Source organism: Phaethon aethereus, assembly GCF_964289735.1.
Source record: "Phaethon aethereus genome assembly, chromosome: 18".
NCBI classification, from domain to species: Eukaryota; Metazoa; Chordata; class Aves; order Phaethontiformes; family Phaethontidae; genus Phaethon; species Phaethon aethereus.
This window is the reverse complement of record NC_138594.1, coordinates 839,442-866,458: the sequence shown is the minus strand read 5'-3', so window position 1 is coordinate 866,458 and position 27,017 is coordinate 839,442. Positions and strand designations below refer to the sequence as shown.

Here is a 27,017-nt window from a genome sequence, read left to right as displayed (position 1 = left end):
CAGATTACTGAGTGGAACGAGTTTTATAATGTAAAAAAAAATTGTGATCATTATTAAAATATTATTTCTGTTAGGCTGGCCATACTGCAATAATGAGCTTGCTAAATGGTAAAGGGTTCAGAAAAGAGTTTAAAAAAATATTCTAAGTTCAGAATATCTTCCCTGCAATCAAAGTGAAACTTTCTCAAGGAGAAGTTAACCAATTATTTGATTATCACCTAGAGGTCTGCCATACCATACTTTCTGCCATGAAAGTATTGATAGAGAAATGAGCATCTTAATTCATTCAGAAAAGCTACTCAAAATCTAAATTGTAGGTGATGAACCTAGATAAAATTAGGCTAAAAAAAAAAAAGGATAAATTTCCTAAATTCCAGTTTCACAACTGCATGAAACTTTTCAGTCAAGACAATTGTTTGGCAATAATAAACAGGTTTACTAATAACTTTTTTTTAAATAGTAGTTAATGCATGCAAGATTACTCAGTGTCTGTTACGAAAAAGATCAAAGTGGAGAATATCAGCTTTGTTTCTTAGCAGATGGATCTGTGGAATAATTGAAATATTTGACAACTTGGGCTGGTTTATCACAAGGGAATGTCTTCAATGAGAAGTGCTAATAATAGCATTAGCATATCCAGCATACTGTGCCCCTTCCCGTGTTTTATTGTAAACAAATATCATAATCTGAAAGGTGCTAAACAAAAAAGACATGAGAGGGCTTTCACAGTTCCAAAATTGGGAATATCTAGTGAATGCAGTGTTTGGAACCTTGGGAAGGATCTGCTTATCCTGTTAATTCAACAAATAAATTAAAAAAAAAAAAAAAAGAAACCCACAAAAAGCATTCCTCTGTAAATCCAGTAGGCCTAGAGATCTGACTACATAAAAGAGAAATAAAGGAAAGAAAATTATAGAACAGAGCTCTGTATTTGCCAAAAAATTAAAGAGTCAATTCAATCAGTTGATATATACAGCAGAGCACCACCTAATCCACTGTGCTCTAGGAGTGTTTCTTCCATCATGCACTATTGTAATGTATTTTCTACCCTCACAGATACTTACTGCTTTACCCCTAGTAAACAACAGCCATGTCATCAGACTCTGAGATGGCCATCTTTGGGGAGGCAGCTCCTTACCTCCGAAAGTCAGAAAAGGAGAGAATTGAGGCCCAGAACAAGCCTTTCGATGCCAAGTCATCCGTCTTTGTGGTACATGCAAAGGAATCCTATGTGAAAAGCACAATCCAGAGCAAAGAAGCAGGAAAAGTCACTGTCAAGACTGAAGGTGGAGAAGTGAGTAAAAAAAAATTCAAGCCTTAAGAATACAATTTAATCCTGTTGTGGACTTTCAGATGGCAAATATGTATCTTTCTTTGGCAGACTCTTACTGTGAAGGATGATCAAATCTTCTCCATGAATCCTCCCAAATATGATAAAATTGAGGACATGGCTATGATGACCCACCTCCATGAACCTGCTGTGCTGTATAACCTCAAAGAGCGTTATGCAGCCTGGATGATCTACGTAAGTACGAGTAGAAGGAGACAATTCCTGCTTTTGAGGAGTTGAAGACAGCTTTCAATCTCCCTGAAGAGTTTCCTGACTTCTTGTCTTCTTCTTTCCTCATTTTTCTATGTCTTCTTTCTTTCTTGCATGTGTTTTCCTCTTCCTGTCTGCATTGTCTCCCTCTTCTTCCTTCCCACTTTAACCTTTCCTTGTTGCATGCTATATCACACCCATTCTCTGATAGATCATTCCTCCACTTTATTTTCATGGACTACACTGGTCTCCTAAGAACATCACTCACCTTTGCCTTGTCTGCAACTCTCCTCAGCTCTGCAAAATCAGCATCCTGTCCCCCTTCCTTACAGACTTACTCAGGTCTCTTCTGCGTCACTGTCAACCCCTACAAGTGGCTGCCGGTGTACAACCCGGAGGTGGTGTTGGCCTACCGAGGCAAGAAGCGCCAGGAGGCTCCTCCACACATCTTCTCCATCTCTGACAATGCCTATCAGTTCATGCTGACTGGTGAGTGCTTGACCTCCCTCACAGCAATCTAAACCAAAAAGGCGCACTGATCTCACTGGAGCATGTGACAAGCCAGCTAAAAAAACCACAGAGATGTCTGACTGAGAACTTGATTGAGATATGCAGGAATTAATTTCAAGTGAAACTGACCCAGAAGCATGTATGTACTCAGCACGGGGGATTTATTTGCACTTTATTATATGAAATACTACACTCTCCCACTGCAGAAGTAGTACTTAACTTTGTTAGCTACCTTTTTTTCCACTGATGACACAAAAGAATTATTATTCCATAAAATCCTCTATTTTGAATACAGATAGGCAGTTTGATTAGATTTCTTCATGAGAACCGTGTGCAGGGCAAGTGGATGCACAGCTTGTGTGAGGATCACATGCCTCTGACAGCTCTATGCATCCATTTTGGCTTATAATTTCAACTGTTGGGACCTGAAAGGGAATCAGATAGTCCTCAACTACTTAGACTACTAGTCTTGGACTTGGGAGAAGCCCCAACTTCCATTCAAAGCTTTACTTCTCATTCAGCTTAGTGTTATTCAGGACAACTGCTAACACCATCTCATTCTTCCTCTCTCACAGATCGTGAGAACCAGTCGATCCTGATCACGTATGTACACTCCCTGCTCAGGTCCCTGCCCGACTGCCAGGTACCAGGGGACCTCCTGCCTGACCACATGCTCTCTGCTTCTCTCTTTGCTTTGACAGCGGAGAATCCGGTGCAGGGAAGACTGTGAACACAAAGCGTGTCATCCAGTACTTTGCAACAATTGCAGCCAGTGGAGATAAGAAGAAGGAGGAGCAGCAGCCAGCAGGCAAAATGCAGGTGAGGTCCTAGGGGTAGGAACATGCAACTGTCAGATTTATTTATGAGCTCTATCACGACAGTAAGATTTCTATTTTAGGGGACACTTGAGGATCAAATCATCAGTGCCAACCCACTGCTGGAGGCTTTTGGTAATGCCAAGACGGTGAGGAACGACAACTCCTCACGCTTTGTAAGTTGTTGCCTGGGACAAAATTACTTTCTTTGTATCAGCACACTGACTCAAATATTCTTGCAGTCAGGACTGGTAAAAGACATCTCCTTCTTTTTTTTTTGCTTCCTTCAGGGTAAATTCATCAGAATCCATTTTGGTGCCACAGGGAAACTGGCTTCTGCTGACATTGAAACATGTAAGTGGCCCTCCTGGCCTGATCCCTTTCCTTCCAGCCTTCCTCAGTTCTTGGGTTAACTCTGTCCTACCGCCCTTGCTAGATCTGCTGGAGAAGTCCAGAGTCACTTTCCAGCTCAAGGCAGAAAGAAGCTACCACATATTTTATCAGATCATGTCCAACAAGAAGCCAGAGCTAATAGGTAGGAAAGATCAGCAACTTCTCCAGACAAAGGTCATGAACAATATTTAATTCCTTTACGTGACGATTACATTTGATCTGTATGTGTTTTGTCCTTTTCAGAGATGTTACTGATCACCACCAACCCGTATGACTATCAATATGTGAGTCAAGGTGAGATCACAGTTCCCAGCATTAACGACCAGGAGGAGCTGATGGCCACAGATGTAAGTAACACAGAAGTTTTCTTAGGCAGACTCGGACCTTTACCAGGCATGGTACTTACTGCAATGATTCTTTTGTTAGAGTGCCATTGACATCCTGGGCTTCACTCCTGATGAGAAGACGGCCATTTACAAGCTGACGGGGGCTGTCATGCACTATGGCAACCTGAAGTTCAAGCAGAAGCAGCGCGAGGAGCAGGCAGAGCCGGACGGCACAGAAGGTACCAGCATGATATATACCAGAGCACAGTGTATGCCGGAACACCTACTAATCCAGGCGGTAATTCAGGGTCAGAATCGTTGACTCCGCCTGCACATTTCCCCAGATGCTAGTACTGACGAATATAAGCGGAGGAGGACTTTGTTCTTCCAGAGGACTTTGCTGGAAGAACACAACTCAGTGGAAGCTGCAGATCATTTTGAACTATGCAAAGTATAATGGCCGGTGAACCCTTAAAGCACGCTTCCATTGGCTGACACAGTAGGAGAAGAAAAGTAAGCTTTGCTGCTATACGGAATGACAGCTTCCCACATCTGGCTCAGAACCAGGAGCCGCTCTGCTCACTGACTTAAGTTTATTTACCCAGGCAGCTACTATCATTTCCCATCAGCTGTAGTCATCTCCTAATGGTATGGTGTCCAGGTGACAAGAAGCCAGGATCCTGAAGCTGCTCTTTCAAAGCCCATATTCTGGAGGCAACTGAGAGCATTGTGCTACTTCATTGTACATGGGGGATCAAAAAGAACACCCGTTAACACTGCAGCTGTGGCTCATATGGTCTACATTTTCTGTAGAGTCTCAGCACGTCTCCAGGACTTCTGTTTGAAAAATAGACACCTAACATATGTCCATCGCATTTGCTTTGCCTAGAATTATTCAAAGGTACATTTCTTTAAAAGTTCATGGAAGTATTTTCAGGAAAACAGAGTTATTTGCATATGTCATAAACATGTACTATGAAGTGGATTTTTTCTTTAGTTGTTTTTTTGGAGGGGGGGTTGGTTTTTTTTTAGGAAAGTTAAGACATAAGTAAAAATGACTGCAAGGAATACAATAGCAATGAATCTGACAATGGTGAATAGTAATAGTAGAATAGGCTATAAATAATAGCGGTAATCATTCCATTAATATATACAAAGGAAGGAGTTATAGAAGGGTATAATAGAATTGGATAAGTATTTAATTTTAAAAAAAACTCTACAAAAGTCAAATAAAACATAATTTTATTTTTTTTATTTTGTTGTTTCATACTTCCCTCTTGCTAGTGATAAATGTACATTAAATACTTAGTTGTAAATAACACATAGAACCAGCTTAAAATTGTCATCTGTATATGTACACTCTATAATGAGGTTTAGCCTTCTCACATTCGGGGACTCTGTAAACAGTATTGGTGTTCACTATCAACCTTCTCTGTAAGAAGAGAGGCAGCAAAATGGAAAGCAATGACAGAGTATATCCAGTACTCTAGTGCTTGTATTTAATAGTCTAGATTCAGAGAAAATGAGAGCTGGAAAAGATTTATGTGTGTGGTATTTATCCTTAGGGATAATGTGGTCCCACTATGAAAGTTGTATAAGATATCATATTCATACTTTTGGCATAATACTTCTCTAATCATTCTGTCTCTAAAGACAGTAGAGTTTCATTGACTGCAATTTTCAGTACAACATATTTCAATACCAATCAGTTTCTTCTGTTTATTCAAAAATTGTGACTTGTTTGATCTGCCATTTTCATAGCCTTTTACCCTTTTGACTAGTTATTTGTTTCAAAATTTGCCTGTTGGTTGTAAAGATATTTGGGAGAATCTTTACATTTATAAGTTATCTAAATTAAATGGGGAAAAAAAAGTAAATCAAGAAAAATTACAATATTTAAAGTATACGACAAAGTATATGTGGCTTCTGCAGAAACAATTCTGAATTACTACAAGATATGTCTACTGGAGAGCTAATATTCAATCCTGCTGTATGCTTGTTTCCTTAGTTGCTGATAAGGCTGCCTACCTGATGGGTCTGAACTCAGCAGATCTGCTCAAGGCCCTCTGCTACCCCCGAGTCAAGGTTGGGAATGAATATGTGACCAAGGGTCAAACCGTGCAGCAGGCAAGAAGCTAGTGGTGATAGAAAACAAATTACATGAATTAAAAACTTTGAACTTCCTCTTTTACCCTGGATGGTAACTTTTATTTTACTATTCTTTAGGTGTACAATTCAGTGGGTGCCCTGGCAAAATCTGTCTTTGAGAAGATGTTCCTTTGGATGGTTGTTCGCATCAACCAACAACTGGATACGAAGCAGCCCAGACAGTACTTCATCGGTGTCCTGGACATTGCTGGCTTTGAGATCTTTGATGTAAGAGGAGGATCTTCATACAAGTTGCCTGGAAGGGGCACTAAGAAACTGGAATAGTCTGGGGTTTGGTTTATTTTTTTTTTTTAGTTATGGATTGTAGGAATGACACTCTTCTGGTTCTCATAGTATGTATTATCCCACAAGGACTGCAGGTTTTTATAGATGTCTGTTGTTGCATGCCAAAGTGAAAATTGCATTGGAAACTGATATGAAATTGTTGAACAACTAATAGGTAATAGCAGAGACAGGTTTTGAGGAAGTTAAAATACACCATCTTGAAAGAAGATTTTGTTAATGCTGAAGCCAGATTCCCTCTGAATGCTTGGGAATAGACTGGCAGTGTAGAGAAATTCAAGGAGATGAAAAGCTGGACTTGGACTAAGCTCTGCAACTGTTTTCAGAGCTCAGAAATATGTTGAGACAGTTGCCAGGGCCTGAGAGGGTAGAAATTCCATTAGAGGATGGAATATACCAGTCACCTGTCCAGTCCCATGGCTAGAAATTCAGGATCTGAATCGTGTAGACCTTAATGGGTTGAAAATAAAACCTATAAGAAGATGGAAAGTGTTCCTGGAACTGAACTTCACAAGTAAGTAAATCTCTTTGCATTCTGCAGTTCAACAGCCTGGAGCAGCTATGCATCAACTTCACCAATGAGAAACTGCAACAGTTCTTCAACCACCACATGTTTGTGCTGGAGCAGGAGGAGTACAAGAAGGAAGGAATTGAATGGGAGTTCATTGACTTTGGAATGGACCTGGCTGCCTGCATTGAGCTCATTGAGAAGGTTCTTGGGCCCTATACGCTTAGTGATGCTAATTTCATTAATTTCCATCTTCAACTAACATGAACATAGTGAATTTCTACATGCTAGATCTTTATTACATCACAACCCTGAAACTTATGGGTGAGCTTGTTTTAATGTAACTGAAAGCATACCTGCTAACAAAATGCCAGTTTCTGGAAAACCATAAGATTAGACATTCTGAGAAGGTTGTTTTTTTTTTTATAATTTTTATCTTCCATTCCTCTCTCATATACATTTTCACAGAGAAGTGTTGCTTCCACACTTTCTTTCTTCACATGTTGCTATTTTTTCCAGCCCATGGGGATCTTCTCCATCCTGGAAGAGGAGTGCATGTTCCCCAAGGCAACTGACACCTCTTTCAAGAACAAGCTCTATGACCAGCATCTGGGCAAGTCCAACAACTTCCAGAAGCCCAAGCCTGGCAAAGGCAAGGCTGAGGCCCACTTCTCCCTAGTGCACTATGCTGGCACGGTGGACTACAATATCTCTGGCTGGCTTGAGAAGAATAAGGATCCCTTGAATGAAACTGTTGTGGGGCTGTACCAGAAATCATCCCTGAAGACACTGGCCTTACTCTTTGCCTCTGTTGGTGGGGCGGAAGCAGGTGATTTCTTTGAAATCAGTTCTACTATAATTTACATAAAGAAGATATTGCAATATTATTTTGCAATAAGACTTACATTTCAAAAATTTAAAACCCAAAACCTCATTTACATTTGTAACTCAGTTACTCAAACTAATAAAGGATATTACATTTCCCTAGAGACCTTAATAGATCTGTAGGTTTTAAGACCAGACAACTGTACTACAACATTAACACAAGCTAGCTGACAAACCAGATTTCTGCAATATGGGTCATTCCCAAATACTTCAGGGAATGCGACCAAATGTATCAACATGCTGCTAAATTTATGCATACCCTTAGATGTAAAGATACATAAAGACTGCATTTGGTGTATTCACTACTAATTTATTTAATTCTTTAAATACCTTACTATGCAAAATGTTATGCTTTATTTCCTGTTTGCATTATCTTAGCTTCTGCTTGAAGTAATTATATTTCATTCTGCTATCATCCAAAAAAAACAAGTCCCTCATTCTAACTGTAAACACTGCATGCTTTTTGCAAATTTTAATCATATTATTACATTTTCTGTTTTTTTAAGACGAACACGCAAAGTTCTTCAGATTCTAACTGTATGCTTTTGTTGTTCATTTCTTTTTAAAAAAATATTATTGTTTAGAGAGTGGTGGCGGTGGCAAGAAGGGGGGCAAGAAGAAGGGCTCTTCTTTCCAGACTGTCTCAGCTCTTTTCCGGGTACTGTAGATTAATCATTATAAATTTTACTGCATTTGAAAAAACATACAGAAAATACAGTTCAGAAAAGCTTTAGACTGATCTAATATACAGAATCTTTATGTTCAGAAAGGATAAAGGCATGTGCTTCTTAATAAAGAAGGATTCTCGTTGAATCCCTGGAAGCATTCTTTTAGAACTGCCCAAAAGTTCTGTTAAAAAAAAAAAAATCATGGTTTTATTGCAGTGTTTTTATTCCATCTAATATTGAGATTATGTAAATTACATTTTTAAACCCAAGTCTTTCATCTTGCTCTTAAGGAAAATTTAAACAAGCTGATGAGCAATCTGAGAAGCACACATCCCCATTTTGTCCGATGCCTTATTCCTAATGAAACAAAAACACCTGGTAAGTTGTTAAAGTTCAAAGACGTGATAAATCTGTTCTTCCCTCTGTGGTATGATGAAGTACCAATTCATTATGTCATTTTCTAGGTGCCATGGAACATGAGCTGGTGCTGCATCAGCTGCGGTGTAATGGTGTGCTGGAAGGGATCAGAATTTGCAGGAAAGGATTCCCCAGCAGAATACTCTATGCAGACTTTAAACAGAGGTCAGATTCCATGTCACCCACTCTCTACCATATCCACCGATGTTGAACAATTTGCATTTCCTACTTGTTTTAACTACTGTGGGAGTTATGGGAGGGGTTCATTGTACCTACCTTTAGGCTTACGAAAGTCGGTAGTCCAAGTAAGTCATCCAGATTCTTTCTATAGCTAACTAGAAGAACAGTCATTTTCAAAGGGCAATTATTTACTCCTGTCCTTGATTCATATTCTGGTATGGGATAAAGCGTATATTAATTAACTATCCAGAAATTAAATTGACTAGCTTAGGCTTAGTTAACTTCTGGGTAGCGAAGTAAGGTGACTTGCACCCATCAGCACAGAAATGTGAATAAGAAACTACACGATATTCCAGACTAGCTTGTTGGAAAGCCAAATAAGATAAAAAGATCTTGCTTCTTGTTCCAAATCAGCTGGAAAAGACTCAGATAGTATGTACTGCCACTATTTTAGACGAAGAACTGCTTCTCCTCTCCACATATTTTGTTCTTGCACATAAAGTTCTCGTTTGGAGATAAGACATTAGCTAACAGGGCATGTGAAATATGTCAGCAGTTACTCATGGAAATCAGACCCATTCTGTGTCAAGAATTTCTCGATTAAGGAAAGTGCAAGGTTTTTCCTAAAAACATATTTACCTGTGAAAATGTGATTTCTACACAAGGGAACACATTTCACACTTATTCTCCTCTCTTCCGCTCTTGATTCCCCTTCAGAGAATTGTAACAATGGCATCAGTTGGTACAGGTTTGATAGAGCTTTCACGAATCTGACCTTCTTCATATTCTACTTCCTCTCTTAGGTACAAGGTGCTTAATGCAAGTGCTATCCCAGAGGGACAGTTCATTGATAGCAAGAAGGCTTCTGAGAAGCTCCTTGGATCCATTGATGTGGACCACACTCAATACAAGTTTGGTCACACCAAGGTACAAATGCTGCTTGACTTATGTACTGTGCTTGCAATACCTGATAATTAAGTACTGCAACATTCCCTTTCTCAAGGTGTTCTTCAAAGCTGGGCTGCTGGGACTCCTGGAGGAGATGAGGGATGAGAAGCTGGCACAGCTCATCACTCGCACACAAGCCATGTGCAGGGGTTACCTGATGAGAGTGGAGTTCAAGAAAATGATGGAGAGGAGGTAGATACTTATTTGGCCTGCTGGGCCAATCCTCATCAGATACCAATGACATGAACAAAACTGAAAATTAGTTGCTTCTCACCAAATCTCATTTATTTCTCATTAATTTAGTCTATCAATACGGATGTATTTGGGAATATACTCTGGCTATAGATGAAGCAGTATAAAATCACAGTTTAGGAAAAAAAAATATTGTTTTTAACTTATACCACTCTTTGTACTAATTTTTGCTAAATTCAGTAAATAGTTACATTATATGCATCTCCAGAAATCAGATATCTAGTCTAAGCTAATTATTTTAGCTCACCATTACAATCAAAGATGAGAAACACATACTTATAGCACAAGAGAAGTATCCTCTTCCCTTGGATAACTTTCATGAAAGGGACCAAGTCAGCTTCTGGAGGTGTTCCTTTTCTTAGGTCATGAAAGTGAGCCAAAACATCTGGACTTCAAAACTGTCCATACAGGTTGACAATCTACACCACACTAGGGAGTTTTCTTTGGAGATATATTTTTAATATACTAAATATTATTAACAAATATATTTAATAATCTGTAATAAATATTTTACATACACACAGAACTATATATAAGGACTATGTATAGAACTATAACTATAAGGTATCTTAAGTAGAACTTCATGTTATACAAATGAATATATACTATTAAATATATATTATACATTCTAAAATATGTAACATAATATATTTTTTATTACCTTTCAGAGAGTCCATCTTCTGCATCCAGTACAACATTCGGTCCTTCATGAATGTCAAGCACTGGCCCTGGATGAAGCTGTTCTTCAAGATCAAGCCCTTGCTGAAGAGTGCAGAATCTGAGAAGGAGATGGCCAACATGAAGGGGGAGTTTGAGAAAACCAAGGAAGAGCTTGCAAAGTCTGAGGCAAAGAGGAAGGAACTAGAGGAGAAAATGGTGAAATTGGTGCAGGAGAAAAATGATCTGCAGCTCCAAGTGCAGGCTGTGAGTATTGCTAATGTTTTTTTGCTTGTAATGTCCTGTGTAAAACAATCCCAAATTTCTCAGTAACAGACACATTATCCCAAAACAGTATTTATTTTTAAAACATGCACACTTTTAATAAAATAGGAAGGAAAACCACATAGAAAAGCTAAACTGAAATTACAAATATTAATAAATTCAAAATGAATTATTGCAGCTGTTTCCTTACACTTTTAAACCAAGACAGAAGTAATCAGTTTCAAGTTAGTAAATACTACAGTTTACAGTATGTCATTTAAATCATACATGGCAACCTACAGCAGCAATTATCATATCTTTATAAAACTTTATATATTATGTATTTTTTTTATGTTATCATCTGATCAATGAAGGTAGCCTGGAGATCCTGTTAACACCTTTTAATTGGAGAATCACAAGTGGATTCAGGTGAAGTAGAAGGGGCTGAGAGTGTCAGGCATTTCTCTAGCAATTATGGTCCCTGTGTCCTCAGAAAAACAGTGATGAAAGTGGAGTCTTCCCCTTTTTCCCTGGAAATAAAAAAGGTAAAAACTGGTTTTACCAGCAAGGATTAGGATTCATCTGACCCCATTTTGATGTCTGCAGTCTAAAAGTCTATATCTCAGCCTCAGGTTCTCTTCAACTTCAGGAAGAAGAAACTTATACTTCCAGAGTGTGATACAATTCATCCAAAAATGTAAATTTTTTTGCTTGAATGGACAGCATCTTGATATCACAGCAGATATCTAAATCTACATAGGTAAACCCCAACCTGTCTGTCTTGCTGAGCTATAAAAAGTCTTCTGCCTGGATGGTATCATTGCTCTTCACTAGAACAAAGAGGAAAAGAACAAGCAGTATGTAGAAAATAAAAATTACTCCTTAGTAACTTGCATCTTAGAACGCATGTAAATTCAGGTAATTGATACTGCCTTGGTAAATACCAGTCTCCCTTCCAAACTGTTCTTCTTGACCACAAAGGCTAGAAACACGCCTGATGCAACTACTGTCTTTGAAACAGTGATCTTAACACAAAATTTTGCCAAAACTAAATATTAAATTCATGTCAGTAAATCTTTTGGGAGAGTTGTAATAAGATTTTTTCTCAGCTGAATGTTGGAGTTTTGAGCATTCAGGTTTTAAACTCTGTGTGTTAAAAAACCTGCATGCATAGTTCTCTTCAGCAGAACTCTATGACAGTTTCCAGTCCAGTCAAGGGCAAAGTAAGTAAAACGATGAAATCATACAGGGGACATACTGCCATATCTGACTTCAGGGTCTATCTTCAAATCAATGTTGGAGTTGCATGAGCAGTTAAAGAGTTTAAAAAAATGCTCAGAGCCTCTATTTATACTGTGATAATATATTCCTCCTATATTCTGGGCTGGAGGCAGCCCAAAGGAAATAGATACTCTTGTAAGTTTTAACTATGAAGGACATTGTAGAGCTTCTTTGAAAATAATAATTCCTTGTTTGAAAATCAGTAAGAAAAAATAAGTATTTGAAAACTATTTTATTTAAATAAATCATGTAGGAAGCTGATGGTTTGGCTGATGCTGAGGAAAGGTGTGACCAGCTCATCAAAACCAAAATCCAGCTGGAAGCCAAAATTAAGGAGCTGACAGAGAGAGCAGAAGATGAAGAAGAGATGAATGCTGAGCTGACAGCCAAGAAGAGGAAACTGGAGGATGAATGCTCAGAGCTGAAGAAAGATATTGACGATCTTGAGTTAACACTGGCCAAGGTTGAGAAGGAAAAACATGCCACCGAAAACAAGGTATGAAGCAGAAACTGTCACTCACGCACCAGAGAAGAGCACTGTCCTGTTACGGGACTTAGGTATCTACTTCCTTTATTTACACTTCCTATCTTCTTCTGAAAGGTGAAAAACCTCACAGAGGAGATGGCAGTCCTGGACGAGACCATTGCCAAGCTGACAAAAGAGAAGAAAGCCCTCCAGGAGGCCCATCAGCAGACCCTGGATGACCTGCAGGCAGAAGAGGACAAAGTCAATACGCTGACCAAAGCTAAGACCAAGCTGGAACAGCAAGTAGACGATGTAAGCACACGGGCATACAGCAAGAACAGGGCAGGTATGGAGTTAGACCCGGCTGGTAGAACACTGATGGTCTTGCTCTTTTTAGCTGGAAGGGTCCCTGGAGCAAGAGAAGAAGCTGCGCATGGACCTTGAGCGAGCTAAGAGGAAACTCGAAGGAGACCTGAAGCTGGCCCACGACAGCATAATGGATTTGGAAAATGATAAGCAGCAGCTGGATGAGAAACTGAAGAAGTAAGCGTGGCCGTGGGGCACCGGAGTGCTGGGCTGGTGCACTTGTCTTTTTCCTTTGAGCTCTAACGTGCTTTGCTTTGCCCAAAGGAAAGACTTTGAAATCAGCCAGATCCAGAGCAAAATCGAGGATGAGCAAGCCCTGGGCATGCAATTACAGAAGAAGATCAAGGAGCTGCAGGCAAGCCTCTGTTCCTTCCCCTCTTTCACCCAGACACAGGTCAGGTAGGAGGAGGGCATGGGTGTGAAGGGTCCCTGATGTTCCCCAGGCTCGTATTGAGGAGCTGGAGGAGGAAATTGAGGCAGAGCGAACCTCTCGGGCAAAAGCAGAGAAGCATCGGGCCGACCTCTCGAGGGAGCTAGAGGAGATCAGCGAGCGCCTGGAGGAAGCCGGAGGGGCTACCGCGGCTCAGATTGAGATGAACAAGAAGCGTGAGGCAGAATTTCAGAAGATGCGCCGCGACCTCGAAGAGGCCACGCTGCAGCACGAAGCCACGGCTGCCACCCTGCGGAAGAAGCATGCGGACAGCACAGCTGAGCTTGGGGAGCAGATCGACAACCTGCAGCGAGTGAAGCAGAAGCTGGAGAAGGAGAAGAGTGAGCTGAAGATGGAGATTGACGACATGGCCAGTAACATGGAGTCTGTCTCCAAAGCCAAGGTATTGAAATATTTCTTTGTAGTAATTCAAATATAATCAAGTATTTACATTTTAACATAGAAACTTAAGTTAATCATACTTTAAAATAAATAGTTGCACTTTACAACTTATATTTGAGTTTATACATTTCAGTATTAGTATAATAATATTTTCTACCCTTTGGGTGAGAGATAAAAAACTTCCCCTGAAGCACCTAACCTAAGGAACTAAAGGGTCTCATGCTTGGTTCAGAATATTATGATAGTGAAATGAAAGACGTTGACCTTATCAGTTTTTTAGTTTCTTCTAAAATAGAAATTACTCCTACTCTATCCTTTCCTTTTTATTCATGTTTTTCTTTTCCTCCCTTAAATATTTCACTGACATAATGACTTAGACACAAACAGAAATTTAAAATAATTCCTCATGTTACAGTGTCCCATCATCCTTTTTATCTACTGAAAAAATGGAGTGTGCATTAATAAATTATACAAATATTAGAATTATGGATTCAAATTTCATAGAACGGTATCAGTTAACTGAGACACTTTGACTTGCCTTCTAAATCACTTGCTCCTTTTCTTGCCCTTCCTAAAACTTCAGATTCTCCGTAATTATGTATTGAACCAGCAATCATATTTTATTGTGTTCTTCATGCAAATAGGCAAATCTGGAGAAGATGTGTCGCTCCCTAGAGGATCAACTCAGTGAGATTAAGACAAAGGAGGAGGAACAACAGCGCACAATTAATGACATTAGTGCTCAGAGAGCTCGGCTACAAACAGAATCCAGTAAGACATTTGTGGTTTTTAAGGGGACACTGTGTATTACCTGAGGCTTTAAAGAAAAGCATCAAAATGACCTGAGTGTCTTGGTGGAAACTAAGTTGAACATAAGCCAGAAATGGGCGGCCAACAGAAACCTGAGCTGCATTAAAAGTGTTGCCAGCAGGTTAACAGAGGGTGATCCTTCACCTTACTCAACACAGGTGAGGTCATACCTGGAGTGCTGTGTCCAGTGCTGGGCTTCCCAGCACCAGAGAGATACAGACATCCTGGAACCGGACCAATAACATGTTTAAGGGACTGGAACAACCACCCCAGGGATGTGGTAGAGTCCCCATCACTGGAGGTTTTCAAGGAGCGACTGGATAGGGTGCTAGAACATAGAATCATAGAATAATTAAGGTTGGAAGAGACCTCTAAGATCATCAAGTCCAACCATCAACTGAATACCACCATGCCCACTAAACCATGTCCTGAAATACCATATCTACAGAATTTTTGAATACCTCCAGTGATGGTGACTCCACCACTTCCCTGGGCAGCCTGTTCCAATGCTTGACCACTCTCTCAGTAAAGAAAATTTTTCCAATCTAAACCTCCCCTGGAGCAACTTGAGGCCATTTCCTCTTGTCCTATCACTAATTACTTGGGAGAAGAGACCAACACCCACCTCACCACAACCCCCTTTCAGGTAGTTGTAGAGAGCGATAAGGTCTTCCCTCAGCCTCCTCTTCTCTAAACTGAACAACCCCAGTTCCCTCAGCCACTCCTCATCAGACTTGTTCTCCAGACCCCTCACCAGCTTTGTGGCCCTTCACTGGACATGCTCCCCTTGTAGTGGGGGCCCAAAACTAAACACAGTATTCGGCGTGGATGCGACCATCCAACCAATTCCACATCCATCCAATAGTCCACCCATCAAATCCATCTCTCTCCAATTTAGAGAGAAGGATGTTGTGGGGGACCATGTCAAAGGCCTTATAGAAGTCTAGATAGATGACGTCAGTAGCTCTTCCCTTGTCCACAGATGTGGTCACTCCATCATAGAAGGCCACTAGGTTGGACAGGCAGGACATGCCCTTGGTGAAGCCATGCTGGCTGTCTCAAATCACCTCCTTGTCCTCCATGTGCCTTAGCACAGCTTCTAGGAGGCTATGTTCCATGATCTTCCCAGGCACAGACATGAGGCTGATGGTCAGTAGTTCCCAGGGTCCTCCTTGCTACCCTTTTTAAAAATGGGTGCTGCATTTCCCATTTTTGAGTCTCCAGAGACTCCACCTGACTGCCGGGACTTTCCCAATATCATGGAGAGTGGCTTGGCAACTGCATCAGCCAATTCCCTCAGGACTCTGCGACGCATCTCAGCAGGATCAGGTCCCGTAGACTTGTGTATGTTCGGGTTCCAGCTCTCCAACCTGGTCTTCTCTTACAGTTCCTGTCTTGCAGTCCATCCACTTGAGAGGTGTGGGAAGAGAGACTGCCAGTGAAGACTGAGGCAAAGAAGTCATTGGGTACCTCAGCCTTCTGCTCATCCGTTGCTACCAACCTGCCAGTCTTGCTCATCAAGGGAGCGGGTTGCTTTCTTTCACGTTCCTTTTATGGCTGACATACCTGTAGAAGCCCTTCTGATTATTCTTTGCATCCTTTGCCAAGTTCAGCTCCAGACGCTCCTTGGCCTTCCTGACCCCATCCCTCCACAACCAGGCAGCGTCCCTGTACTCATCCCAGGATCCCTGTCCCTGCTTCCCCTGCCTGTGCGTTTCCTTCTTGCCCTTTAGTTTTTCCGTCAGGTCTCCACTCAGCCATGCCAGCCTCTTGCCTTCCTTTCCCGATTTCTTAACACCTGGGGATTGAGAGCTCTTGCGGTCTATGGAAAGCATTCTCAAAGAGCTCTCTTCTGCTCCCTTGTCCCCGAGGGCAGTTTCCCAGGGGGTCCTATTGACTAACTCCTTGAAGAGCTGGAAGTTTGCTTTCCTAAACTTCAGGGTCCTGACTTCACTCTTTGCCTGCCCCATATCCCTCAGGACTGCAAACTTCACCAGTGTATGATCACTGCAGCCCAGGCTGCCTCCAGTCTTGCCGTCACTGCTTAGCTCACTTGCGTTGGCAACCAACAGGTCTGGTATCACATCCCCTCTGGTAGGGCCGCCTAGGGCTTAAGAAGTTATCCTCCATGCACTCCAGGAGTGTCCTAGATTGCCTGCAGCTCGCTGGGCTACTTTCCCAGCAGATGTCGGGGTGGCTGAAGTCCCCCAGCAGGACGAGAGCCTGTGAGCGCGATGCCTCCTGTAGCTGGAGTGAGGAGGCTTCATCAATAGACTCCCCTTGATCGGGTGGCCTTTAGTAGACACCAGCCAGAAGGTTCCCTTTGCTGCCTCAGCCTCTGGTTCTTACCCATAGGCTTTTGACCTGCTTTTGGCTATTCTTCAGAGACAGCTCTTCACACTCTATCCATTGCTTGGCATAGAGGGCAACATCTCTGCACTTCCTTCCTTGCCTGTCCCTTCTGGACAGCCTGTAGCTGTTGATGGCCACACTCCAGTCTTGGGATTTGTCCCAACAAGTTTCAGTCATGACAACCAGCTCATAGCTTTCTAGTAGCATGGTGGCTTCCAACTCCTCCTGTTTGTTGCCCATGCTATGCGCAGGGCTGGCAGCTGTGTCACCCTCGTAGAGGAACCTTAGTTCCCCTGAGGTCTTTCTCTGGTGCAACAGGCTGAGGGGCCTTGCTAGCACCCCATCACTCTCACCTTGGTGTGTCATCCCATGGCTTGTCATGGGTAAGCCTGATACTATCCCCCTCCCCCTTCGAGCCTAGTTTAAAGCCCTGCCAATAAGTCCCGCTAGCTTGTGAGCAAAGACCTTCTTTCCTCTTTGAGAAAGGTTAATCCCCTCTGATGCCAGCAAGCCAGGTGCCATGTATGCTGTCCCATTATCAAAAAACCTGAAATTGGGGTGGTGACACCAGTCACTGAGCCATGTATTAATAGCCTGGGCCCCTGTTTCTTCCTGTGTTGCTGCCTGAAACTGGAAGGAGAGAGGAAACAATGTCCTGTGCCCCAGATTCCCTTACCAACCGTCCCAAGGCCCTGAAGTCTCTTTTGATTGCCCTTGGACTATGTGTTGCAGCTTCATTTCCACCCACATGGAAGGAGCACTGGTGGGTAACAGGTCAAGGGCTGCACGAGGCTAGGAATTTTCCTAGCGATGTCCTTAACCCAGGCCCCAGGGAGGCAGCAGGCTTTATCTAAGAGAAAGGTCTTTTTATAGGCTTGGGCCGCCATTGCTCTGGCAACACCCCGGCCTCCACAGTGTCTCCAGTGAGAGCTGCTGGCTCCTGGCAGGTGTCTCCTTTGCCCTGGCATCTCCCTGCTTCAGGAAATGCCCTGTGTGCCAGGATCTGCCGCTCTATTGTGGGCTGGGACAGCTCTTGACCATCTCCCCTCAGCAACTAACAGCTAATTTCCGTTTATAATGGGTCTTATTTCTTGCCTCTAAGACGAATAAATAAACTTGGGCATACTCAGAGATATGGAAAAGTATCAGTGATTAGGATTCCAGGAAAGAAATAAAATTTTATTTAACTCAAAATATTTCTTATGTGCATTTAATTACTAAAGTTAACACTTTTAAATAAGATATAAAATGTTCTTTTACTCATCTGAACTCTCCTAGGTGAATATTCACGCCAGGTGGAGGAGAAAGATGCTCTGATTTCTCAGCTGTCAAGAGGCAAGCAGGCTTTCACCCAACAGATTGAGGAACTCAAGAGGCACCTAGAGGAAGAGATAAAGGTGAGAAAGCTTTCAAAATTCTGTCATATCCATTAGATTTCTCCTTTTCAGGAGGCACTTCAGATACATACAAAATTACAGAGTCAACAAGATGAGAGGGAGGAAAAAAAAATTTGGTAATTCACTGCAAGTCTTCCCATATTAGCTTTGCTCCCCCTTCCCTACCGTCTATACATTGATTCTTTTTCCAGATTTTCAGATCTTCCTTTCTCATTCAGTAGCTTTCCACAGCAGAATATTCCAGCATCCATCAACATGGGAGATTTCCCAGGATATTACCATTCATTGTTGCACTGCTATTTTCCCCCCAGGCCAAGAACACCCTGGCCCACGCCTTGCAGTCTGCTCGCCATGACTGCGACTTGCTCCGGGAACAATACGAGGAGGAGCAGGAAGCCAAGGGGGAGCTGCAGCGTGCCCTGTCCAAGGCCAACAGCGAAGTGGCCCAGTGGAGAACCAAATATGAGACGGATGCTATTCAGCGCACGGAGGAGCTGGAGGAGGCCAAGTATGTGAGAAGTGGGATGTCGAACGGCTGGAGAAGACTGAGGCAGTCAAGGGAAACTGGAAATTGGAGTCTCGGAGAGTGGGTTAGGACAGGGCGGGGATGAAGGCATGGATATACTGTCTTTGTGAACAGAGGAGGGAACGGAGGAAGGAAAAGTGTGCTGTGGAAAAGGTGTAGGTTGGAAGGACAAGCCTAGAAAGGCTAAGACAGTCTGAATACTCAGGAGGTGCTAGGACACAGAAGTGACAGAGCCTTTAGGCTGCATGCAGTCTTGGAAAAGAAAAAACACTGTGAAAAGCGCTAGGCTCAAAGCCCCCAAAGTGCCCACCTCCCTTCTCGTGAACAGTACAAAATTGGCTCCCCTCTAAGCTCTAACCTGGAGCTGTGCTTATCTCGTCCTAGGAAGAAGCTGGCACAGCGGCTGCAGGATGCAGAGGAACACGTCGAAGCCGTCAATGCCAAATGTGCTTCCCTGGAAAAGACAAAGCAGAGGCTGCAGAATGAAGTGGAGGACCTGATGATTGACGTGGAGCGATCGAATGCTGCCTGCGCAGCTCTGGATAAGAAGCAGAAGAACTTTGACAAGGTCTTTTGGGCTGCAGCCCTGGGGTTCCTGGGCAGAGCGTGCCCTCCTGCTTGCCACATGCATGCTGAGGTCCTGTTTGTCTTCAGATCCTGGCAGAGTGGAAGCAGAAGTACGAGGAAACGCAGGCTGAGCTGGAAGCGTCCCAGAAGGAGTCTCGCTCTCTCAGCACGGAGCTGTTTAAGATGAAGAACGCCTATGAGGAGTCCCTGGACCACCTGGAAACACTGAAGCGTGAGAACAAGAACCTGCAGCGTAAGTGCCTGGCCCTCTGCTCCTGGCTGGGATTTCTCACAATCTTGTCTATCTACCTGACATGCTAAATGGATCTGGGCCTGCAGTGATAAGAAGCTGCCTGCCATCTTGGTGCACCAGGGCCTTTCCCCATTCACCATACCACTTTTCATCCTTCCTTGCAGAGGAGATTTCTGACCTCACGGAGCAGATTGCCGAGGGAGGAAAGGCCATTCATGAGCTGGAGAAAGTCAAGAAGCAGATTGAGCAGGAGAAATCCGAAATCCAGGCTGCTCTGGAGGAAGCTGAGGTACAGTCTTCTGTTCTTAATTCTTTACTTACGTCATTTAGTTTTGCAACAGTTTAGCAACCTCAGATACATTTATGAAATTCTATGCATTGAAGATAAACTGCAGGAACAGGAAGCAGAGGATTTTGGACACCATTAAATCTTTGGGTACACAAGAATCCTCTTTTTTCTTTTCCTGCAGTCTCAGACCTCATGCTGTACATAATTCTTCAAAAGAATAATAACCTTCATGTAAGGTTACTGACATTGTTATTTATACAATTAACTGATTCTTATCTTTTTTTCAGGCCTCCCTGGAACACGAAGAGGGAAAGATCCTGCGCCTCCAGCTTGAGCTCAACCAGGTGAAGTCTGAGATTGACAGGAAGATAGCAGAGAAAGATGAGGAGATTGACCAGCTGAAGAGAAACCACCTCCGAGTAGTGGAGTCCATGCAGAGCACCCTGGATGCTGAGATCAGGAGCAGGAATGAAGCCCTGCGGCTGAAGAAGAAGATGGAGGGAGACCTGAATGAAATAGAGATCCAGTTAAGCCATGCCAACCGCCAGGCTGCAGAGGCACAAAAGAACCTGAGAAACACACAGGCAGTGCTCAAGGTCCATTGAACAAAAGCTGCCTGCAGAGAAACATCTTAGCTGTCACACAGCTCTGAATCTGCTTATAATTTCTTTCAATGGCTCTACAGGATACCCAGATACATTTGGACGATGCTCTCAGGACACAGGAGGACCTGAAGGAGCAGCTGGCCATGGTGGAGCGCAGAGCAAACCTGCTGCAGGCTGAAATTGAGGAGCTACGGGCAGCACTAGAACAAACAGAGAGGTGTAGAAAGGTGGCTGAACAGGAACTGATGGATGCAAGTGAGCGTGTGCAGCTCCTCCATACACAGGTGAGGTCACTTGGTGAGAAATGGCACGCTTGGTAATTAGGAGAACACTTGTATGCTTTATTCCAGTCACCATTAGAGGCTCAACTTTGAAGATGAGAATTACCTTTTCTGAAGTAATCATCATGATACTAAAAGCCATTTTTGCTGAGAAGGTGTGTACACTGTGTTCCCAGGTTGCATTCGATGAAACCCATGCTTCTACCTTCTTTGCATCCTAATATAATCTCCAGAGGAAAGACACTTAGTTACAGGGACCAGACTTTTTAGTGACACATGCCAAATGGTCTGCCACCTGAGCAGTCAGAGACTTGAAACTCGGAGTCTACAGCAATATTCATTCCTTTCTCTGTTGAAATGTAGCACTAGGGAATCCTCACATTCCTTAAAAAATGTGCTTGTCCACTCTAGCAAGAAAGTGCAAAGGAACTCCTGGCTCTGATGCAGCCCGTGTCGAGCATGAGCTACATGTCATAGCAGTCATCCAGCAGTCAAGTGCTGAAATCTACAAATTTTTCTCTTTTCAGCTGATGCAAGTGGATTACTCTTCCCTAATTATGTTGAAGAGAAGGTATTTCATTGTATTCCTGATTCCCTCACTCACTATTTCACTGACTTCCGTCACTGTATTTTTATTACAGCATTGGTGGATGAGATGTGGCAGAGATTATATTTCTAATTACTCTTTTTCAAATTAATAAAATTAATTGTTGGAGAAAAAAAAAACACTGTTCCCCAATCATAAGAAATTTTTACAAAAAAATCTGTAGTATCAATTTTTCACATAACTGTGTCTGAAATTATTAAAAATCCTGTAATGTTCTTGATTTGAAATCATGAGCTAACAAAAACAAACCTCTGATGCTGTTCAACAGAACACCAGCTTGATCAACACCAAGAAGAAGCTGGAAACAGACATTGCCCAAATTCAGGGTGAGATGGAGGATACGATCCAGGAAGCCCGCAATGCTGAAGAGAAGGCCAAGAAGGCCATCACAGATGTGAGTCGGGGGCTCCTTTCACTGCTGATGGTGGATGTATTCTCCCCCAAACTGCCTCCAGCCCCAAAATGGCTTTGGCCCCTTGCTCTCTCCAGGCAGCCATGATGGCAGAAGAGCTGAAGAAGGAGCAGGACACCAGCGCCCACCTGGAGAGGATGAAGAGGAACCTGGACCAGACAGTGAAGGACCTGCAGCACCGTCTGGATGAAGCCGAACAGTTGGCTCTGAAGGGAGGCAAGAAGCAAATCCAGAAGCTGGAGGCCAGAGTGCGTAGGGCTGGTATTTGTGCATGTGAGTGAGCACGTCCCTTGCAGAGGTACCGGGGAAGCTCCAAAGACGGGCTTCTCATTGCAGGTGCGGGAGTTGGAGGGGGAGGTTGATGCTGAGCAGAAGCGCAGCGCTGAAGCCGTGAAGGGTGTGCGCAAGTATGAGAGGAGGGTGAAGGAGCTGACCTACCAGGTAAGGCAGGAGGTCTCCTTGGGCTGACACACCCTTTTGCAGGAAACCCTTTCTTTTTGTCCTGAGTAACACAGTTTAAAAGGAGAAGGCTGAAAACATCAGAAGAAATTATCTTTCTGGTCATGTTAGGAAGATCCAGCTTATCACCTCTGTTTTACCAGACAGCAATGGCCCCGTAAAGGATCAATACGGAATGTTTCTCTCTGTTTCATGTAGAGGGCATTTAAAGAGAAGGGGCTTCTCTTTCTTGCCCTTCTCTTTAGTCTGAAGAAGACCGGAAGAATGTTCTCAGGCTCCAGGACCTGGTGGACAAGCTGCAAACGAAGGTGAAATCCTACAAGAGACAAGCTGAGGAGGCTGTAAGTATTGCTGTGTGCAGAGCCAGTCTCTATCCAGGTGGAGGTGCAATTCTGAGCTGGTGCTTTCCCCTGCGTAGCTCTGTTCAAACCCTTAACATTTTTGACTTTTCCTCGCTGTGCACTCTCGCTGAACAGCTCAGGGGTCTAGAGGGGTGTTAGAACACATTTTCTGTGAGCATTATTGCATCACTGGGAAAAGCAGTGAAGGCTCAGGTTAGCATTGTGGTCGTAGGTCTCTGCTTCCTTTCACTTTTTTTATTTCATATTTCTGTCAAGCAGAAAAAGAAATTACCTTCAAAAATTTTAATACATAATTTTATAGCAGTAAATAAATGGGAAATGATTTAATGGAAAAAACTGTAATTATATATAATTATTCAAAAATTCCAAAATCCAGAGAAGGATTCCTGGTATATTTTATTAACCATCTAAACATTTAACATTTAAGCTATTCCTTTGGATTCCCCTGGAGAATTATTAGAGACAATTACATACTAACTCAGAGTCTTTTTTTTTTATTATTATGTAAAGGTGAAATTCCACACCATGTCCAGTGCAGTGTTACAGTAAGAATGTTATTAAACATTTTAAAAATTATTTTATCTCTATTCCTATCCCCAGGAGGAGCTGTCCAATGTCAATCTCACAAAGTTCCGCAAGATCCAGCACGAGCTGGAGGAAGCTGAGGAGAGGGCTGACATTGCAGAGTCGCAGGTCAACAAGCTCCGAGCAAAGAGTCGTGAAATTGGCAAGAAGGCAGAAAGTGAAGAGTAAATTCCTCCAGTCGTGCAAAGTGAGAGAGTTACACAAAATGTGAAATTCTATCACTTTGTTTTTGTAATCACTGTTTAGTTCTTCATCAATCTCTAGATAATTAATGCTTAGATAATAAAAATTGTAGAGATTTTTCCATTGAAATAATGAAAGGTTCACTGTTGTATTTTAACCATTATCCTGAATTCTTATAAGGTTTACATTTTTCCTTACTATCTAAATTCATTCAATTAAAAATTTTGCTTCAGGTATTTTCAACGCATTTCAGACACTGTTAAAGTGGTGTAATCAGACATCCTGCAGATGACACCAAGTTGGGTGGGAGTATTGATCTGCTGGAGGGTAGGAGGGCTCTGCAGAGGGATCTGGACAGGCTGGATCGATGGGCAGAGGTCAACTGTATGAGGTTTAACAAGGCCAAGTGCAGGGTCCTGCACTTCGGCCACAGCAACCCCATGCAATGCTACAGGCTTGGGGAGGAGTGGCTGGAGAGCTGCCCGGCGGAAAGGGACCTGGGGGTGCTGGTTGACAGCCGGCTGAACATGAGCCAGCAGTGTGCCCAGGTGGCCAAGAAGGCCAACAGCATCCTGGCCTGTATCAGCACTAGTGTGGCCAGCAGGAGTAGGGAAGTGATTGTCCCCCTGTACTCGGCACTGGTGAGGCCGCAGCTTGAATCCTGTGTTCAGTGTTGGGCCCCTCACTACAAGAAGGATGTTGAGGTGCTGGAGCGTGTCCAGAGAAGGGCAACGAAGCTGGTGAGGGGTCTGGAGCACAAGTCTGATGAGGAGCGACTGAGGGAACTGGGGTTGTTCAGTCTGGAGAAGAGGAGGCTGAGGGGAGACCTTACCACTCTCTACAACGACCTGAAAGGGGGTTGTGGCGACGAGGATGTTGGCCTCTTCTCCCAAGTAACTAGTGATAGGACAAGAGGAAATGGCCTCAAGTTGCGCCAGGGGAGGTTTAGATTGGATATTAGGAAAAATTTGTTCACTGAGAGGGTGGTCAGGCATTGGAACAGGCTGCCCAGGGAGGTAGTGGAGTCGCCATCTCTGGATGCGTTCAAAAAACGTGTGGATGTGGCACTTCAGGACATGGTTTAGGGAACATGGTGGTGCTGGATTAATGGTTGGACTTGATGATCTTGAAGGTCCTTTCCAACCTAGTGATTCTGTGATTCTGTGATTCTCACCATGGAATTTCATTTACTTCCTTAAGGGAGAAAATCATTATTTGCAACAGAACGTAATTATCCCTTATAACTTTTGCTTTAGGAACACAATAGATTTTAATTCAAAGGTTCTGTCCAAAGAATAAGAATTTATTGCATCTTCCAGTAATCCAGTCTAATCGTTGATTATTCTATTAAATCATGTCTTTATTCAGGTTAAACCTACTCAGTCCTTCAAGCCACTTTGAAACATAGTTTAGAAAACATTTAAACCTAAAATGAGATCTGCTTTTAACTTCCATCCATGAAAGTGATGTGCAAACCAATATTCCAAGGGCAGTACAATCAGCTACCTCAGATAGTCATTCATTGTCTATGTTCTGCTCCCAAAAGTCCCCTGAATCTTTTATGCTGGTCGGGCAGCCACTTAGCTTCTACGTAGTCTCAAGAGTAATCCAAGTAACTTTGTCTAGGTTGGCCTCACTCAAAATGTGGGTTTTCATTCTTTGTAAATATCAGCATACATCAGAGAATACATGGTCACCTCTTGAAAACAAGGGGAAATAGGTAAATAGGTGTCACTTTCTCTGTCATAATCTAATACTCAGAGAAGTTTTCCTTCCACAGTCTGAAGGGATTTGAACCACTGAGACCCTCTCAGGATTGTGTCATATTCCACCTGGTAATAAGATAATTGGAGAAGCCAAATCAACCATTCCTGTTGAAGATGCACTGCTATGCCTTCAGGAATAAAAAATAATTATCTACAATAAAAAATGACCAAAATTATCCTACAGTCTCTGTAGGATAATAGAGAAAATACTCATCTGAGAAAAGGATGACTGCATTTGATAGACCCATCAGCACTACTGAATGGCTGGCAATTCACTAGTGTTACATGGGCCTGTCCAACTCCCTTTTTGATTGCTATGATGAACCTGCTGACTTGTCAGAGTTCCCAAGCACCAAGGAAATTCAATTAGCTTCATTTTGAGTTAGGCCATACCCTAAAATTTTCTTCCCCATCTCTCCCATCTTCTCAGATCTTATCTTCTTCTTTTCATACTCCAATGTTAACTGGGACAATGAGGCTGTGGTGCAGTCTACTGTGTTTTGAAGAAGTCCAGAGCAGAAGACTGTGATAAACAACACAATGTAGTTGCTTTTCTAACTGTAGACTTCAGTTTGTAGTTTCTTCATTTGACTTCTGAGAGGAGTGATCTAGCCCACAATGCATATGCCATTTGGCATTGAGTCACCACTGTCTCAGACCAATCTTACAGCCATTGTACTTCCCAGTGAACACAGGTTAGACTAAACAATATTGCAGGTCTCAGAACTGATCATCATTCTAAATGGTTTGCCAGTCATTCATAACCCTCCCATTTCCTCTTTAAAAAAAAAAAATGTTATTAAGCTTCCTAACCATGGAGTGGTTAGGAAAAGACAGAATTATGACTAGTGTTCAGTTACCACTATCACTTCTGATTATGTATTAGGTTATATAACCATTAGTTGTTTTCCACAGGTCTGATTCTAAATTTAAGACACAAGAAAGACAGCATTCAGTGACTGAGTGCTGTTCAGTAATTTTTTGCCTTTGTTTTCTGTTTAATGAGTATTACTCAAACCAAGCATGAAGATGGAAATACTAAATTCCTCATAGGCTTTCCAAGGTTACATGTGTGAAACTTTAAATATTCATGTATTTGCTGTATGCAATTTATGCATACATATATATCTATGTGTGTATATATACATACACATATATATACCTGTATATATAAATATACATTACATACACACACACATATATACTTATATCTACAAAGTTCCCAAAGCTATTTTTTCAGCAGCAATGCAGTAACATGAAGATGTATATTACCGTTTCATGACTGATATGTAATCAAGGTCAAAAGTAGTCACTGTTTTTAGCATTCAATTTCAAGGCTTTGATAAGCATTTGACAGCTTTCCCTGACTGCAGCCATAGCTGAGTGTCACCATATCTGCAAACCCGTTCCCAGAGTCCCATGGCAGAGACCTGAGGAATAGAGTCTGTGGGATTGATTGCCACCTGTGAAAGTTATTGCTACCAAGTTCCTTTCTCAACTTCCTTTTATCAACCTAACAGGGCAACTCAGCCATGAGGGGAAGCTTGTAAGCCCACTGGCAGTGGCAGATGACATTATTCCTGTGGGACAGGCAGCACCTCATCACCCATGGACATCAGCTGGTGTTGTCACAGTACTGCAGCAAGTACAGCAAACCTCCTCTGACTGTGGAGTACTGCAGGTTATATGTACACTTCAGCTGTGTCTAACAACCAACCTGACTGTGAGTAGTCAAACCCTGAAGAAGAGGCTGGGCAACAGTTTCTCCCCCTCTTTGTCAGCCTGACACACCTTGCAGACACTG

The 27,017-nt window shown here is 42.5% G+C and overlaps 1 protein-coding gene across 3 annotated transcripts; it reads left to right on the top strand.

Moving 5' to 3' along the window:
• Positions 1 to 92: 92 nt before the first annotated feature.
• Positions 93 to 23,474, top strand: LOC309411670 (myosin-1B). 3 transcript variants are annotated; one of them, XM_082008354.1, is made up of 38 exons: positions 93 to 1,294; positions 1,382 to 1,525; positions 1,873 to 2,029; positions 2,626 to 2,653; positions 2,752 to 2,863; positions 2,949 to 3,041; positions 3,156 to 3,219; positions 3,302 to 3,400; positions 3,502 to 3,605; positions 3,685 to 3,823; positions 5,593 to 5,711; positions 5,811 to 5,960; positions 6,577 to 6,747; positions 7,063 to 7,372; positions 8,013 to 8,086; positions 8,387 to 8,474; positions 8,561 to 8,678; positions 9,497 to 9,620; positions 9,697 to 9,833; positions 10,562 to 10,817; positions 12,349 to 12,591; positions 12,697 to 12,873; positions 12,959 to 13,104; positions 13,192 to 13,282; positions 13,371 to 13,760; positions 14,404 to 14,530; positions 18,200 to 18,318; positions 18,630 to 18,826; positions 19,229 to 19,412; positions 19,499 to 19,664; positions 19,829 to 19,953; positions 20,241 to 20,549; positions 20,639 to 20,842; positions 21,715 to 21,840; positions 21,936 to 22,106; positions 22,195 to 22,299; positions 22,563 to 22,658; positions 23,280 to 23,474. In XM_082008354.1, the coding sequence occupies exons 1-38, from the start codon at positions 1,091 to 1,093 to the stop codon at positions 23,430 to 23,432; spliced, it is 5,820 nt and encodes a 1,939-aa protein (XP_081864480.1). In that variant the 5' UTR covers positions 93 to 1,090; the 3' UTR covers positions 23,433 to 23,474. The 3 variants fall into 3 exon arrangements, with proteins under 3 accessions (XP_081864480.1, XP_081864481.1, XP_081864479.1); XM_082008355.1 differs by having other exon boundaries at positions 2,752 to 2,869; positions 7,063 to 7,357; XM_082008353.1 differs by having other exon boundaries at positions 2,752 to 2,869.
• Positions 23,475 to 27,017: the final 3,543 nt, after the last annotated feature.